This window comes from Lissotriton vulgaris, chromosome 3_1 (genome assembly GCF_964263255.1).
Source record: "Lissotriton vulgaris chromosome 3_1, aLisVul1.2, whole genome shotgun sequence".
In the NCBI taxonomy this organism is placed as follows: Eukaryota; Metazoa; Chordata; class Amphibia; order Caudata; family Salamandridae; genus Lissotriton; species Lissotriton vulgaris.
In genome coordinates this window covers 1378341135-1378355612 of record NC_141689.1, presented here as the reverse complement: position 1 = coordinate 1378355612, position 14478 = coordinate 1378341135, and the positions used below count along the sequence as shown (strand labels likewise).

General features: G+C 50.4%; 1 protein-coding gene across 1 annotated transcript in view; it reads left to right on the top strand.

Annotated features, from left to right (window-relative positions):
- The window catches only part of NCBP1 (nuclear cap binding protein subunit 1), a 729105-nt gene that overhangs the window by 538735 nt on the left and 175892 nt on the right, over positions 1-14478 (top strand). Inside the window, exon 20 of the mRNA XM_086961848.1 lies at positions 1935-2049. Within this exon, the coding sequence (XP_086817974.1) occupies positions 1935-2049 (115 nt within the window). The remainder of the gene's footprint in view (positions 1-1934; positions 2050-14478) is intronic.

Sequence of the window (14478 nt, the reverse complement as noted above, 5' to 3'; positions counted from 1 at the left end):
GCCCTATATGCCAAGAACAGATGCATACTGGTAAGTAGCATATTCGTTCTGCGTGTTAGAATTTCCAAGGCGGCACTCGCTCGGCTACGCTTTTCGTCACGAATAGAGCTGCGGTCTGTTGTACGCCTTTCCTCCTATACCACTTCTGCCCAGACTGCTGAAGAAGATTCGGCACGACAGGGCCCAAGTCATCCTTGTGGCTCCGAATTGGGCACGAAGATACTGGTATCCCGAGCTACTCAGCATGGCGATCGAACCCCCGATCCGACTGCCTCTTCGGGAGGATCTTCTATTGCAGAAGCCGGGGACTGTCCTCCAGCCGAACCTGTCCAGCCTCCTCGTCCATGGGTGTAGATTGATTGGCGACAGTTGGCAGCTTTCGTCCTTCCTTCCGAAGTCTGTGATATTATTCTGGCAGCCAGGCGGCCCTCCACTAAGATGGTATACGCCTGCAGGTGGAACAAATTTGTGGCATGGTGCACAGCAAAGGCTGGGGATCCCCTTTATGCCCTCTTTCCAAGGTCCTTCTGTTCCTTCTCTCTTTGGCTCAGTAGGGCTCTGCTCTGGGCACTTTCAAAGGGTATCTCCCGGCCATTTCCGCCTTTCTACGGCTTCTAGATCAGCCTTCTCTTTTTAAGTCCCCGGTTGTTAATTGCTTCCTGGAAGGCATTACACACACGTTTCCTCATGTGCCTTTCATAATGCCTCAATGGGACTTAAATCTTGTCTTGATCTACCTTCATAACTGTCCCTAACGTCTTCTCACTCTGCTTTCCTAGTGCTATCACCTCTGCCAGAAGAGTGAGTGAGCTCCAGGCTATTTCTTCTAAACCTCCTTTTGTCTCGCTTCGTCCGGACAAAGTAGTTTTAAGGACTTGTCCTTCTTTTTTGCCAAAAGTTGTCAAGCCCGTCCACATCAGGCAGACCATCACTTTGCCACCTTCTTTCCGCCTCTGCATCCTTCAAAAGAGGAAGAGGCTCCACTGTCTGGACCCAAAATGTGCTCTCTCGTTCTATCTGAAGCGTACACAACAGTTGCGTGTGGATGACCAACTTTTTGTTGTTTTCTTGGGTACCAAAAAAAGTCAGGCTATGCACAAACGGACCATCTCTCGGTGGGTCGTTCTGTGCATCAAAGCCTGCTCCTCGTTGGCTATGAAGGAGCCTCCTGTGGGGCTGCGTGCCCATTCTGCCATGGCAACGGCAGCCGCTACTGCTTTGGGAAGAGGTGTTCCCTTGCAGGACATCTGTAAGGCAGCTACGTGGGCCTTGCTGCACACTTTTACCAAGCACTACTGCCTGGATAGCCAAGTCCGGAGAGATGGCTTCTTCGGCCTTTCTGTTCTCTGGGACTTTCTGGTGTGATCTTAGTTCAGACACTTCACCGGGGTTGGTATTGCTGGGGTATCTATTCTAAGGTAAGGAATCTATCACTTATGTGTCTCTTTCAGATACACAAGTTACTTGTGTAAAGATATCTCTGTAAGAGACATTAGTTAGTGATAGATTCCTTACCTTCCCACCCATCCCCCCCGTTCTGCGAACTGATTTCTAGGGTTAAGGTCATCCCTTTCAGGGCCCTAGTTTCATGGCACCAGTGGTCCGTTTCTTGCATGTCTCTGCGTTTCTGGCGCAGAAAGTTGTGTACAGAACTGACGTCAGTGCGCATGGGTGGCGCCTAAGTAGTCTCCGTGACGTCATCTCTGTGCCCTACAACGCCAGCGACGGACGCAGAGCCACACAGCACTACCTTCCGACGCACAGGGATACTGCTGACAAAAACTTTGCGGATCCAATCTGACTCCTGGGGATATTCTAAGGTAAGGGATCTATCACTAACTAATGTCTCTTACAGATATATTGTTACACAGGTAAGTAACTTGTCCAATAATTTGAATCTGAGATTACTGATTTGTGAATTTGTGTTTTCTTAGGCTGTATGTTTGGGAAATACTGCATTCTACAATTCGGAAGATGAACAAGCATGTACAGAAAATCCAAAGAGAACTAGAAGACACAAAAGCAAGACTTGAAAAACAGCATAAACGGGCATGTATTACGGAATTTACTTTATGAATTTCTAACCTTTTTACTAAGAAAATTCTAAATGTGTTGTATTATCCTTTTTGCTTGAATTTCATGTGTCTTAACTATGGGGCAAATAAACCTCTGACATACGCAGTCTGTGTGGTGCCAACTGTGTCTCCAGTACTCCCAATGGTTTAGTTGGCACTTCATACATGCCTGACCACAGATACTATTCACATTTACTGACATTTAGTGCTGAAATGGAAGGAAAAGAAACATAATTGCAACCAGACAAAAGTAATGCTAGTTGCTGATTGCTGCCCTAATGGCCTGAGTGAATGTGTAGTGATCAGCTACCAGTATGTGTCAATGACTTGGAATTCCAGTTGCTGTTCAAATATATTCTGACTGCACAGACATCAAATGTAACCTATTCATATTCCAATTTCCTCATGGTCATTAGTTATTATATCGATTGGCTTGATTAGAAACTGTGGCGTGCACAGTAACAGAATCTTGTGAACCAAACATTTGATTTGCATAAGATGTTTTCATCCATTGGTAACCTTTGTAGGGATTTGAGTGCCTGCAATGCTTGATCATATTAGCAGAGTTCTAAGAGCAGTCATCTTGCACAATTTTATGTCCTTTGTTCTCAGGAAGTATCCTTAAATGAGAAACCAAGATGGAAATATACACCATTGCCTTAGTCTTTGACTCTGGAAAGCAATCTGCATCATTGGCTCGGTATTCAAAAGGCTGGAATGATATATGTTTCAGTGGTAGATGCAACTGCTTGTAATCTTATGAAACTAGGTAATCAATGTAATCTTGACATTCAGTATTATACCCAGGCCTCTCACTTTGGGAGTCTGTTTTAGTTGTTCTCCCATTGATGTCTGCCAGATGATCATAATGGTATGCATGTGTGTGTATATGGTTTTTCTTTAGCTAGCGCAAGCCTAACCAATAGTATCAGAGCACTGTACATGGTTAAAGATCAGTATAAAGTTAACAAGTAAGTGGAGCTGGTTTGAGGGTGGTTAATGCATTGTGATGTAATATTTCTGAAAGAGGTGAGTCGTCAACTCTTTCTTAAATTTGAGCATCGGTGGGTCGATCCTGATGGATACTGGCAGGTTGCTCCAGATCCTCTGTGCATCGATGAAAAAGGCCTGCAGTCTTGTTTTTATTTTGCTCTTTTAAACTTCTTAGACTGCAGTCTGATAGGATTTGCCTGCAGGTGTGTTGAGATCACCAAAGATGGTGAGCTTGTCTGCAAGATAAGCAGGGGTGTGCTGCTCTTGATAGTTTTATTAATGATGCAGCTGGTTTTGAAGATGGGGAGGGGCCAGTAAGGAGAGTCAATGGAGTTACATCAGGGAGATAAACAGTGGTCATTAACACCACTATTTTGTTGGGACTCAACTTCATAATGTCTTCATTCACCATTTAAACATAATCGAGCAGGAATTTCTATGCAGAGGTGATGAATTTTGGAGCGCTTTTCCCAACCTTAGAATAATTTGGGTGGAATCTGCTTACTTGAAGAAATGGCTACCATAAACTTTGTAGCTGGTACCCTAACAGTTGCACATGGTAATTAAGCGGTAATGTTGAAATAGCAGAACTGTTACAAACTCGTCACAAGGTTTCCTTATGGCCTTTTTGAAAAGATTGTAGAATAGAAGCCTAAGTCATAGATTAAAACTGTTACCTGTTCCTCTACTCCAAAGTCGACAGGCAGAGTATTAGTCAGTGGTGTTCTATGTTGTAAACTGCTGATAAATTGAACAAAATTAAGGCACAAACTGCTGCCATCTACTTCTATTTTGTGAACGCAAACGGGTGATAAGAATTCTGCACTCATACCTGGGCTTGAAACAGGATGTAACTGGTTCCGAATTTTTATGAGCTCTATGCCGCTCTATTGCAGAGCATTTCATTGTTACATCATGCATTCCTCATAAGATTACAGTGGTTTCCACGTATCAAAACTAACTTGAGTATCCTCAACGATAAATAAACTTGCGAATCAGTGGTAGAAAGTACTGTTCAAGGCATGTGAGCTGTAGGTCACATGCTGTGTATACTCCATCCATCTAGTGTTGGGTCCGGATGTTTTCAAGTTGTTTTTCTTCGAAGTCTTCTCTCCAATCACGAGGTAAGGCGACTCCTCCTTTCGCTGATAGTGTGCATGGGGATCGACTCCATTGTTTGTTTTTTTTTTTCTGCCATCTGGTTCAGACGTGTATTGCTGCGCTCCAGTTCAAAACCATTCTTCAGGTTTCCCTTGGTGCGCAATCCGCTCTACCCTCATCGGTATAGTTTTGTACGCGTATCCCACTTCTCTGCGTATCATGTTGGTCGAAGAAAATTTTTATTTCGATCTGAAGACTTGTGGAAGGCCATCAGGTCTAACCTCATCAGTTCCACCTCTGCCTCTAGGCCAAGGTCAGCACCGAGACAAAGTTTATGATGCCCGCCTCCCAGCTCGGCACCTAAACACATCTTCATGGGCTCAGGATCGAGTTGGACAAAGGCTGTGTCTGAGCCGAAACCTTCGAGCTTAAAGCCAAAGACTGCTTGGAGCCGGAACACTCGACACCGAAATCTTCAGCACCGAAAGGTCATTCTATCCCAGCACCGAAGTAGTCGATGCCGAAACCAAAAGATGCTCCTTCCAAGCCACAAGATCTGATTTTCGACTTCCCACCTTCCAAATCTGATCCTAAAAACAAAAAGGAACTTTTCATTAATCCTGACATCTTCTTACCAAACTGCCTCACAAACACAAACCTGAGTCCGAGTAAATAAATTATAAGTTTTCTTTTAAGAAGAATGTCTGTACTAACAATTTTACTCCTCCTCTTCAACTATCTTCCCCTACACCTCCACCACATTCTCCAACATTAGAACCATTACATATCACACCACAGGACTCTCCACCCTCACAGTGGGGCGTTGGACGGTTCTTCTTGGGTGACCTTGAGTTACCCTTTCGGCGTCCGCCTGCTTATTGCTGATGGCGCCGTCCTGTCTGGGATTGCCTTTGCTCTGCCTCTTCTCCTTGGAGCCTCTAGGTTGCTTTTCTCCTCCGGTTCTCCTTTCCTTTCCTTGGCCTTGGGCGGAGGTTTTGTTGCCTCACATGCCGTGGGGTGTTTGGCCTCCTTTCGCCTTGCCTGGTTTCCTCTGCTGGGTGAAGACAGGCTATCCTCTTCTCTTCTCTTCTTTTCCTGCACCCCCCTTGGGGTTGGTGGTCTTCTGCTGGCGGAGGTTTCCCTTTGCCTGGGGGGATGGGGTTCCTCGTCCTGTCTTTGGACTCGGCCCCTGTCTCCGTACTGGCAGGGTTGCCGCTCATGGCTAAGCTCTGTTCTTTATTCTGTTCCTTGTCTTTGGGTACTTCAGTGCTTGGCACTGCTCTTTATGGTGTTGTTCCTCACCATTCCTTTTTCTGCTCTTTCGCACACTCTTCCTATAATCTCAGTTTTGTCTGTTACGTTGTGGCGCTGAAACTTTTTCCGAAGAAAACTAACGTAGGCGCCCCGGGGTGGGACGTATGTGACCTCGCTGACGTCACGTATGCGGACAACGCCTGGGTGGAGTCACCTGATGCTGGCGCGCAGGGATGCTGGCCAAGAACATTTTCCGGGTACACTCTCACTCCTGGGGATAATTCTACGTGAAGGAATCTGCGGCTAGAATCGTCTCTACCAGATACATTGTTACCCGAAGGTAAGTAAATCTTACATCCGGTGACTTGGGGTGATGCAGGATGGAAGGAAGTTTGTGGTTCTCGCAGATTCCAGATCTTTCCATCGCAGAAATAGTTTTTAATTTTGTCATAGTTTGAGGTTTGCTAGGGATTCAGGGTGAACAGAACTAGGTGAGAGCCACACAAGTCACCCCAACCTAGATTCCTCCAGTTATCTAGTTTAAAGAAATGTGCAGGTTTGCTAGGTTTCCATAGGTTCTAGTTGAGGTAGAATCCAAACTCCTGAGCTACACACTGTGCAAAAAGTGTCAGTTTTCTGTGGAAAATTTGATGCGTACATGTTGCATTTTAGCCAGTTTCCTTTCACGTGCACAAGACCTACCCACACAAGTGAGGTACCCTTTTTATCGGAAGACGTGTGAGAGCATAGAATAGTAGAACATTTTTTATTACCAATTGAGTTTGCTGCATTTGTGTCTTTAAATTGTAAGCTAGTGAGTAAGAAAGAAGATATTTTGAAAAATTCCCTCTGAATCACATGCTAGTATGGATTCCCACTAGTTCAGAGATGTACAAATAGTCCCTTCTCCTAAACTCCATATCTTCTCACCATTTCAGAAATGCATATATTTCCTTGATACTAATTTTTGACTCTACATATGTTGCCACATGACATCGTCTATACTCCTTACACAGTGAAAAACCATTGTATGGTACAGCTCAGTTGTTGACCGTGGGGACCACAATTTCTTGAAAAACCAAACACCCTCCATATCTCCACAAACTGAAGGGTCTAGAGGAAGTAATGATATATTGCTTTTTCTCATTGTGACAAAGTTTCAGATAAAAACGTTGTCACAAATAGCGTTTTTTCCTACTACTTTTCAATATTTCTTTAATTTAACCTTTTGGAAAACCTTGAAGGAGGTACACAATACCCCTGGCTGAATTCAGAATGTTATCTACTATTCAGAAATCTAGAGATTTTCTAGATCAGCCATGGGTTTCACACTGGTTTCCACTGCAAACTGGAATAAGCTTAAAAGCACAAAAAATAAGAAAAAGGGGTTACCTCTTTAAAAATTTCAAAACTGGGGCGTGGCCAAGATGGCGACGGAGTAGGACGTGATTCTAGTCCCCTCCGGCGCCGGGCCCTACAAAGCCTTGTCCAGCATCAGCCCCGGGCGTCCCCCTGGGCTTTTAGGTCGCTCCGGTGTCTTCTTGGAGCGGTGGCCGGCAGTGGTGCGATCCCCGACGGTGCCTGAGCCCGTGATCGCGGTGCCGGAGCCGGCAGCGGTACCCGTGGCCTGTGCGGCGCTGCGAGCTGTGGAGCAGGGCGGCAGGCCGGAGGGTCCTGGAGGTGTTTGGCGACCGGAGGCTGGCGAGAGCACTTGGACACGGTAGTAGGGTGCTGCAGGGACCCAGCGGCGGCGAGGAAGTGCCCGGTAATCGCCGTGACCCTTGATCCCAGGGAGGTGGCGGGGCTTATCGCCCGCGAGCCGGTGGAGCTGAAGCGCGGCCAGTGGACTGCTTGAGGCCGTGGCTTGCGGCCTAGCTCGGAAGGCGGACTGCGCTGCTTCTGGGACCCGCGCGGCCACACGGCGGCCTGTACTGTGGTTTGGCGCTGGGACGGCCCCCGGGGGAGTGCGGACGACCCCTAAAGGAGTGTGAAGAGGCGAGACCGAGGTGGTGAGAGCTTTGGCCTCATGCTTGGGCCCGCGCGCGCGCCTGGTCGGTCCGGCCCGATTGCTGGTGGTTGGGGCAATGACACGAGGCAAAGCGAGCACTTGGCCCCCAGGAATTGAGCAACGCTGCAGTAGGGAGCCGGTGCGAGCAGCGTGTGCGCAAGGAGCGCTGACCCAGGCATTAAGGGGGCCGTGAGGACAGACATCTGCCCCAGGTGAGAGCGGCTGGCACCACAGAGAAGACTTTTGGGACAAGTTTGGTTTCTCTCCCCCCCCCCCCTCCAGCTCAGGGGTTGAGACTCTGCTAGAGCACGGGGGCGAGCGGGACCGGTCTGAAGGGTGGAGCTGAGTGATCATCATTGGAGTGAGGCCTGGCTGGTCGAGGTGACTGCTTGCATTGTGCGCCTCAGGGGAAAGTCGGTCCCCTAGACTTTCGACCTTCTTGCAGCTTGCGACTGGTGGTACGACAACGCACTTGGTATTGGTGTGGGGGCTGGAGCTGCGGAGGCCGCATCCGCTGGACCCGGTCTGCCTGACCCACTGGGACGGACAGGGATAGCAACTGGGAGTCTGGGCACACGCCGAGGACGTGCGGCAGGGGCTTTGACGAGACTCTGTCCTGTTGTGGGGGGGCGCCGTCCGTGGTGTCTCCCAGGAAGTCAAAGGGGGCCGCAAAGTCTACTGTTTTGCGCAAGGGGAAGAACGGTAAAGACGGCCAGCCCAAGAACACCCAGCAGCCGGCATCCCCTGGCCCGAGCTCCTCTCCTAAAAAGTCTGACTATGAGGCTCCTGTCACCAAAGCTTTCATGACTGACCTCTTTAAGTCCATTAAGGAGGATATCTCGGACCTCCGAGCGCAACTGACGTCTGATCTCCGGGAGGTGCGGAGAGACGTGGACGGAATTGGGGAGAGAGTGGCCACGCTGGAGGATCACGATCTCCGCATGGCGAACGACGTCCACCAGTTGCAGCAGGACGTGCTGAGGCTCACAGAACAGAACTTGGACTTGCAATCCCATGCAGAAGACTTAGAGAACCGTTCTCGTAGGAATAACATTCGCATACGAGCGGTGCCGTGGGATGGCGAAGCGGGTGATCTACGTGGCTATGTGCAGGAGCTGTTCCTTCAGATCCTGGGCGAGGAGGATGTACATGAGATTCTGATGGGTCGAGTCCACAGAGTTGGTCTACCACGGAGGGGCGGAGGGCCGCCCCCTGATATCCTAGTTTGTGTCCATGATTTTCAGCTAAAGGAGAGAATCCTCAGAAAAGCGCGAGCCGTTCCAACTCTGCAGTTCCGGGAACACCGCCCGCAGCTCTATCAGGACTTGGCGTCAACGACTCTTCAGAAAAGGCGGGAGTTTAGGCCAGTGACGGCTTTTCTGCGGAACCACAACATTCCTTACTCATGGGGCCATCCCTTCCGCATAGTTTTCCGGTGGCAGAATAAGCTGGCACAGATCCGCTCCCTGCAGGTGGCGAAGGAGCTACTGGGCATTGAGGATAAGTCCCCGGCCTCAGGGGCGGGCAGCCCTTTGACGAGGAGGCGGCATCGATCCTCCTCTTGGCACAGAGTGGGGTCGGCGTCAGATCGCGGTCGGCCTGACCGAGCAACCAGCCTGCAGGAGAGGGGAGATGCGGTGGCCTCCGTCGCTTCAGCGACGTTGATGACTTCACAGCAGAGCTCCGGAGCGGCCTGAATTGTGGGCTGATAGCCTGAGGGCGCCGGAGGGGCTCGTGTACTCAGGTTCCGTGGGTATGGTGGTACTTTGTGAGAAGAAACCCCGGACCGAGGCCTTGGGAGTCCCACCTGGAGTCTCCTGTCCCCTTCCCAGTGACTACTCTGTGCGCTGCACCGATCTGGGACTATTCGTTGGGACTGCTAAGTATATCTGTTTGTTTTTGAGTTTGGGTTTGGTTTGGGGGGAGGGGCAATGGGTGTGTTGTGGGGGGCTTGGCGGGAGGGGGTTGGGTGGACTGGGTGGTGGTGGCGTCCGGAATGAGTGTATGGTATGTTTTTCTCTCACTGCTTCGGTGTGCTTGGTGCTCTTGGTTGTCGGGCCTCTGGGTGGGACTGTTGACTGGGTGGAAGCTGTTGCTGGGCTTGAGTTCTCGGACACTGAGAGGGGTACGGGGTTCTGTGTAGGCCCGGTGGAGAAGGGGGGGGCGGAGCCAGGCAGGTCTGTTTCCTGGGCAATAGAGGAGTGGGAAGGCAATCGCATTGAATAGACAGGGGTGGATTCTAAATTTCCCTTATGCCACTCAGTATTGGGACATGTAATGTAAAGGGACTGAACTCCCCTCAGAAGCGCCAAAACGTTTGGAAATATCTTACTGATCATCACCTGGATATTGTGGGACTCCAGGAGACCCACCTGGCGCGTAAAGATGAACTCCGGCTGCGACATAGGCATTTCCCGCTTATCTATAGGTCCTCTGCATCCACTAAACATAGAGGAGTAGCGCTTCTCTTCCGAGCGTCCCTACATTTCCAACCTTTGGGGATTAGCTGTGACAAGGAGGGGAGGTGGCTTATGGTCAAGGGGGTGCTCGGTGGAGTGACCTGTATGTTTGTGGTGGTGTATGTCCCCAACTCGGGGCAGAATGCTTTTCTCCGAGACCTGTTAGACAGGGCGGGGGACTTTGTCGAGGGCCTTATGGTACTTATGGGGGGTTTTAATATGGTTTGGGACAAAGATCTAGACAGCTCACGGGCACAGAGGGCGGGTGCAGGTGTGTTTTCCACTGAGAATCAGGGTCTGATTGGTGAACTTGGCTTGATTGATTGCTGGAGATTCCTACACCCCCAATCGCGTGACTACACGTTCTTCTCCCATGTTCATCACTCCTACTCCAGGCTCGACCATATTTTTGTGAGCCAGGCCCTTAAGAGGGATATCCGAGACTCTAGCGTTTTCCCTCTGTCTGTATCAGACCATAGCTTGCTGGTACTAGGGCTACACTGGCCATCCGGGGGAGACGGGGTGAAGAAATGGTATTCTCCACCGGCGCTCGTCAGGGATGACATCTCCTGCAAGGAACTGCGCAAGGCCATAGGGGAGTTCCGGACTCTCAATCCGGCGTCGGACACCTCCCTCTTTAATACCTGGGATGTGTGTAAAGCCTCCATAAGGGGCACGTGCCTTCACCTTAACTCCAACCTCAATAGGTTGAGGAGGAAGGAGCGGGAGGGTTTGGAGGCGGAACTGGCTACCTTAGAGCAGGCCCACAAAGCTAACCCTCTAAGCTCACTCTGAGACCACTGACTGCAGTGCGGGGTAAGTTAAAGGCCCACTATGCCAATCGTGCGGAGTTTACCCTACTTCGGCTTCGGCGCATCGCCTACTCTCAGGGGAATAAAATAGGCAGACATCTGGCTCGTCAACTCCGAGATAAACGGGAAAGGGAGTATATAGGTGGCATCTTGGACTCTTCGGGATCGCTACACCACAGTGATGCAGATAAGGCAAACCTCTTTGGCCGGTTCTATGAGACACTTTATAAGGGTGACTCCCTAAATCAAGCAGCTCAGGATCGCTTTCTGGCTGACCTCCCCATTCCACGGGTGTCGAAAGAGTGGAACGAACTGCTCGCGGCCCCTATCTCTAGAGAGGAGGTGTTGGAGGCTATCAGGGACCTGAAGCTCCACAAAGCGCCCGGTCCGGATGGCTACACGGCATTGTTCTACAAATCCTTTGCTACGGAGCTCTGCGAATTTTTGGTACCCCTCTTCAACTAAATGGCAGTCGTGGGTCGGACCACGGGCTCCATGGCTGAGGCTATGATTTCCGTGATTCCTAAACCAGGGAAGGACCTGTCCCACTGCTCGTCCTACCGCCCGATAGCTCTACTCAACATAGATGCTAAGCTATACTCCGCTATTCTTGCGCGTAGACTTCGGGACCTGATGCCGGCCATCATTCACCCAGATCAATCAAGGTTTATTAAGGGACGTCAAACACACGACAACCTGAGGAGGGTGATTCACCTCATTGAGAAAGCCACAAGGTTCCGTCTCCCAGCAGTGCTGGTGGGGTTGGATGCGGAAAAGGCCTTTGATCGGGTAGACTGGAATTTCATGTTCCGTACTTTGGAAGTGTAGGAGAGTAGTGTCTGCAATCCTATGATCACCCCAGATTTTTGCTTTTTGCTTCACTGGTTTACGGCTTCTCTGGCTGTGGGCCTGCTAATCAGACTCACAACCTTGCTGTTCTCTCACTAAATTGACACGTGTACCTTAGGTGCATTAACCAATTGGTACTGGGCCACCTTATCAGACCCTGTAACTCAGGGCATAGGTGTACCCAGGGCCTACCAGGGGCTGCAGCATGTATTATGCCACCCCAGGCTGGCCATCTAAATCTGACACAACTGGCTGTACGACAGCTGGGGCAAGGTGGTGTAATCACCCTTTGCTTTAGATATAGTGTACCTATATCTAACCCTAAAATGGACACCCGTATTCCTATCAGTCACTCCTATGGCAGGCCTTGACAATCCTGAAGGCAGAGTGCTTGGAATCGTGTGAGCTGGTGCTCTGGCATGAGCTGAGCCCGTTTGCAGCTTGCGGAACCAAGTCCTAATAGCTGTTCCATGATAACGCATACCATATACTCTTAAGTGCATTATAATCCTCGCGGTTATATGCTATCTTTGGTATCGCTTTATCAAAACATGTCGAGTAAGGTGTCATACGAATTGGAATACTAACCCCTCGCCAATTCTGGTGACGGGGTTAGCATTCCACCCTTCTAGAGGGACACGGCATGTATGTAACTGTGAACCCCGGTTAAAGTTAACTCAAGCCTCAGCATCACAAAATGGATGCTGCCACCACAGACACAAGTCTGACCTCCTGCTGCTGGGAGTCCTTCCAGCGAGGGAGGCTTGGACAAAGAGTTTCCTGTCGGGGGCGGTGCTAGCACCATCCCAGACAGGGTTTTGTGTATCCTGGGTAGGCAGGGCTTTAGAGGAAGGTGACTGCAAGTGGCACCCCGGTGCTCACTATGCATAGGCCGGCTAGAACCAGTTCCAGGGGCACACCAGCCCCTGACCTGGGGAAAGTCCGGCATGGGAGAGGGGTGTAACCACCCCCCTTCCTGGTCCCACCCATGGGCAGGACCTAGTCGCGTGCCAGCCCCTTTTCCTAGTATAAAGATAGGAGCGGGCCCCCTTCCAAATTAGATCATCTTTGAATCCTGAAACTACTTTCTACGAAAGGAACTCTCGACTTCTTCTCAAGATTTCTCCCTTGTGACTAAGGAGTAGTCACCCTGCACCTGCGGGCACCACCTAAGAACACTGCGGTTTGCTGCACGTCCTTCCTCAGGAATCCGACTGACCAGCACGACGAGACCCGGCTTCCCTGGCACCTCTGACCTCTACCCACATCGTCAGCTCAGCTGAGATCCGTGGGTGTGACGAGACCTCGAGGGACCGGCCATCTTCAGAACTGCACGGCGCTTATCCAGCACGACCGCCGAGGGATCCTCGAGTGAGTGCTTTGGGGTCCGAGAAGCCCCAACCCTGAGCAGCTCCAGCACCGAAGTTCAGCCCTCCAGCATCCACCAGATCTGCGTGGGGCCCTTCTGCTCTTTGCTGCTCACCGCGTTGTCTGGCTACTAGCCCGCTGGCTTGTGGCCTTCCCGACGACGAACGACGACATCAACACTGCTGGTCTGGTTGCTCCAGACTGGCCCTTGCTCCCCTCCAACAGAGGAGCACCCCGGACCCTCCTGGTCCACTGCAGACGCCATTTTAAGTCCACCGCGTGGGCTTGAATTTGCCAAGACTTGTTGCCCCAATCCTGGGTCCAGCGACGTCGACAGCAGCAACCATCGTGGGACAGCTCGCACCTCCATCCTGGTCGCCGACAACGCCTCCTGGTCCGTGAGACTGCAGAGCCCAGCGTCGCCCACTCACCTGGTCGAGGTGACTCCATCCGGTGCCATCCTGGTGCCCACCTAATCACTGGCTAGTGATTCAGAACTTGGTCCCCTCTGCTTACAGGTGTCTTCCATCTTCGATCCAGGCTTGGATCATTTCGGACTTCATCACTGGTCCCCTGCCAGCAACTTCTTCTTTCAGGCTCCATAGACTGCCACGAGGATTCCCAACGTCTTTTCAGACCTATGCAGCCGCAGCCCCTGGGCTAGGTAAACTCGGCATTTCGGTGCCCCAGCATAGCCTCACTATCCAAGGGTCCAGATCCTTTTTCGTTTCAGCTCTACCTAGTCGGATTCGTCCGATAACACTAACTTTGTAATTCCTAGCAACCATAGACTTTGTTCCGCATCCCGCGTGAGAGTGCACACTCTGCACCCGATCCCCCTAGGCCTCCTGCTAGTAATCTGAAGGTTCAGTAGTCAAGTCCTAGCGATCCCAAAACCTATTAGAGTAGTACTTACCTGCTAGTAATTTCGCATTCCACTTTTAGAGTATATGGTTTTTCGTGCCCCTCGGGCATTTGTGTAAATTGTGCAACTTTGCGTATTTTCTTAAGAGCTTTGTATTGTGCTTAGCACCCTGTCCTCATAAAGAGTCCAGGGTTGTTGTGTTCTAAATAAATACACTTTATTTTCATAACAACTTGTGTGATGTCCTTTCACTTGGTGTTCAAGGGGTATATGTGATGGTATAACAGCTGGCTTAACACGCCCTCTAGAGTTTAGCCTAAAGACTACTCTTGTCCACGCTACTAGGATAGCTGGTCTACGGTTGACTTCAACCAATCATCAATAAGGGTTGTTTGGACTGATACATAGTGATCACTAGAATAGTGAGCACTTCATATCAGGCCAACTTCTCACAGGAAGCCTTTGGATTCTCCCACCAATTCATTACCATGATTCGCGCGAACTATAACACTCCTTGCTCCAGGGTGATGGTTAATGGACATCGCTCCGCCAGCTTCGCTCACTCCCAGGGTACGAGACAGGGCTGCCCTCTTTCACCTCTGCTCTTTGCCTTAAGCATCGAGCCTCTGGCCATTACGCTGCGTGAGCGGAAGCAGATAAAGGGACTCCCCTTTCCGGGGGAACAACATAAAAT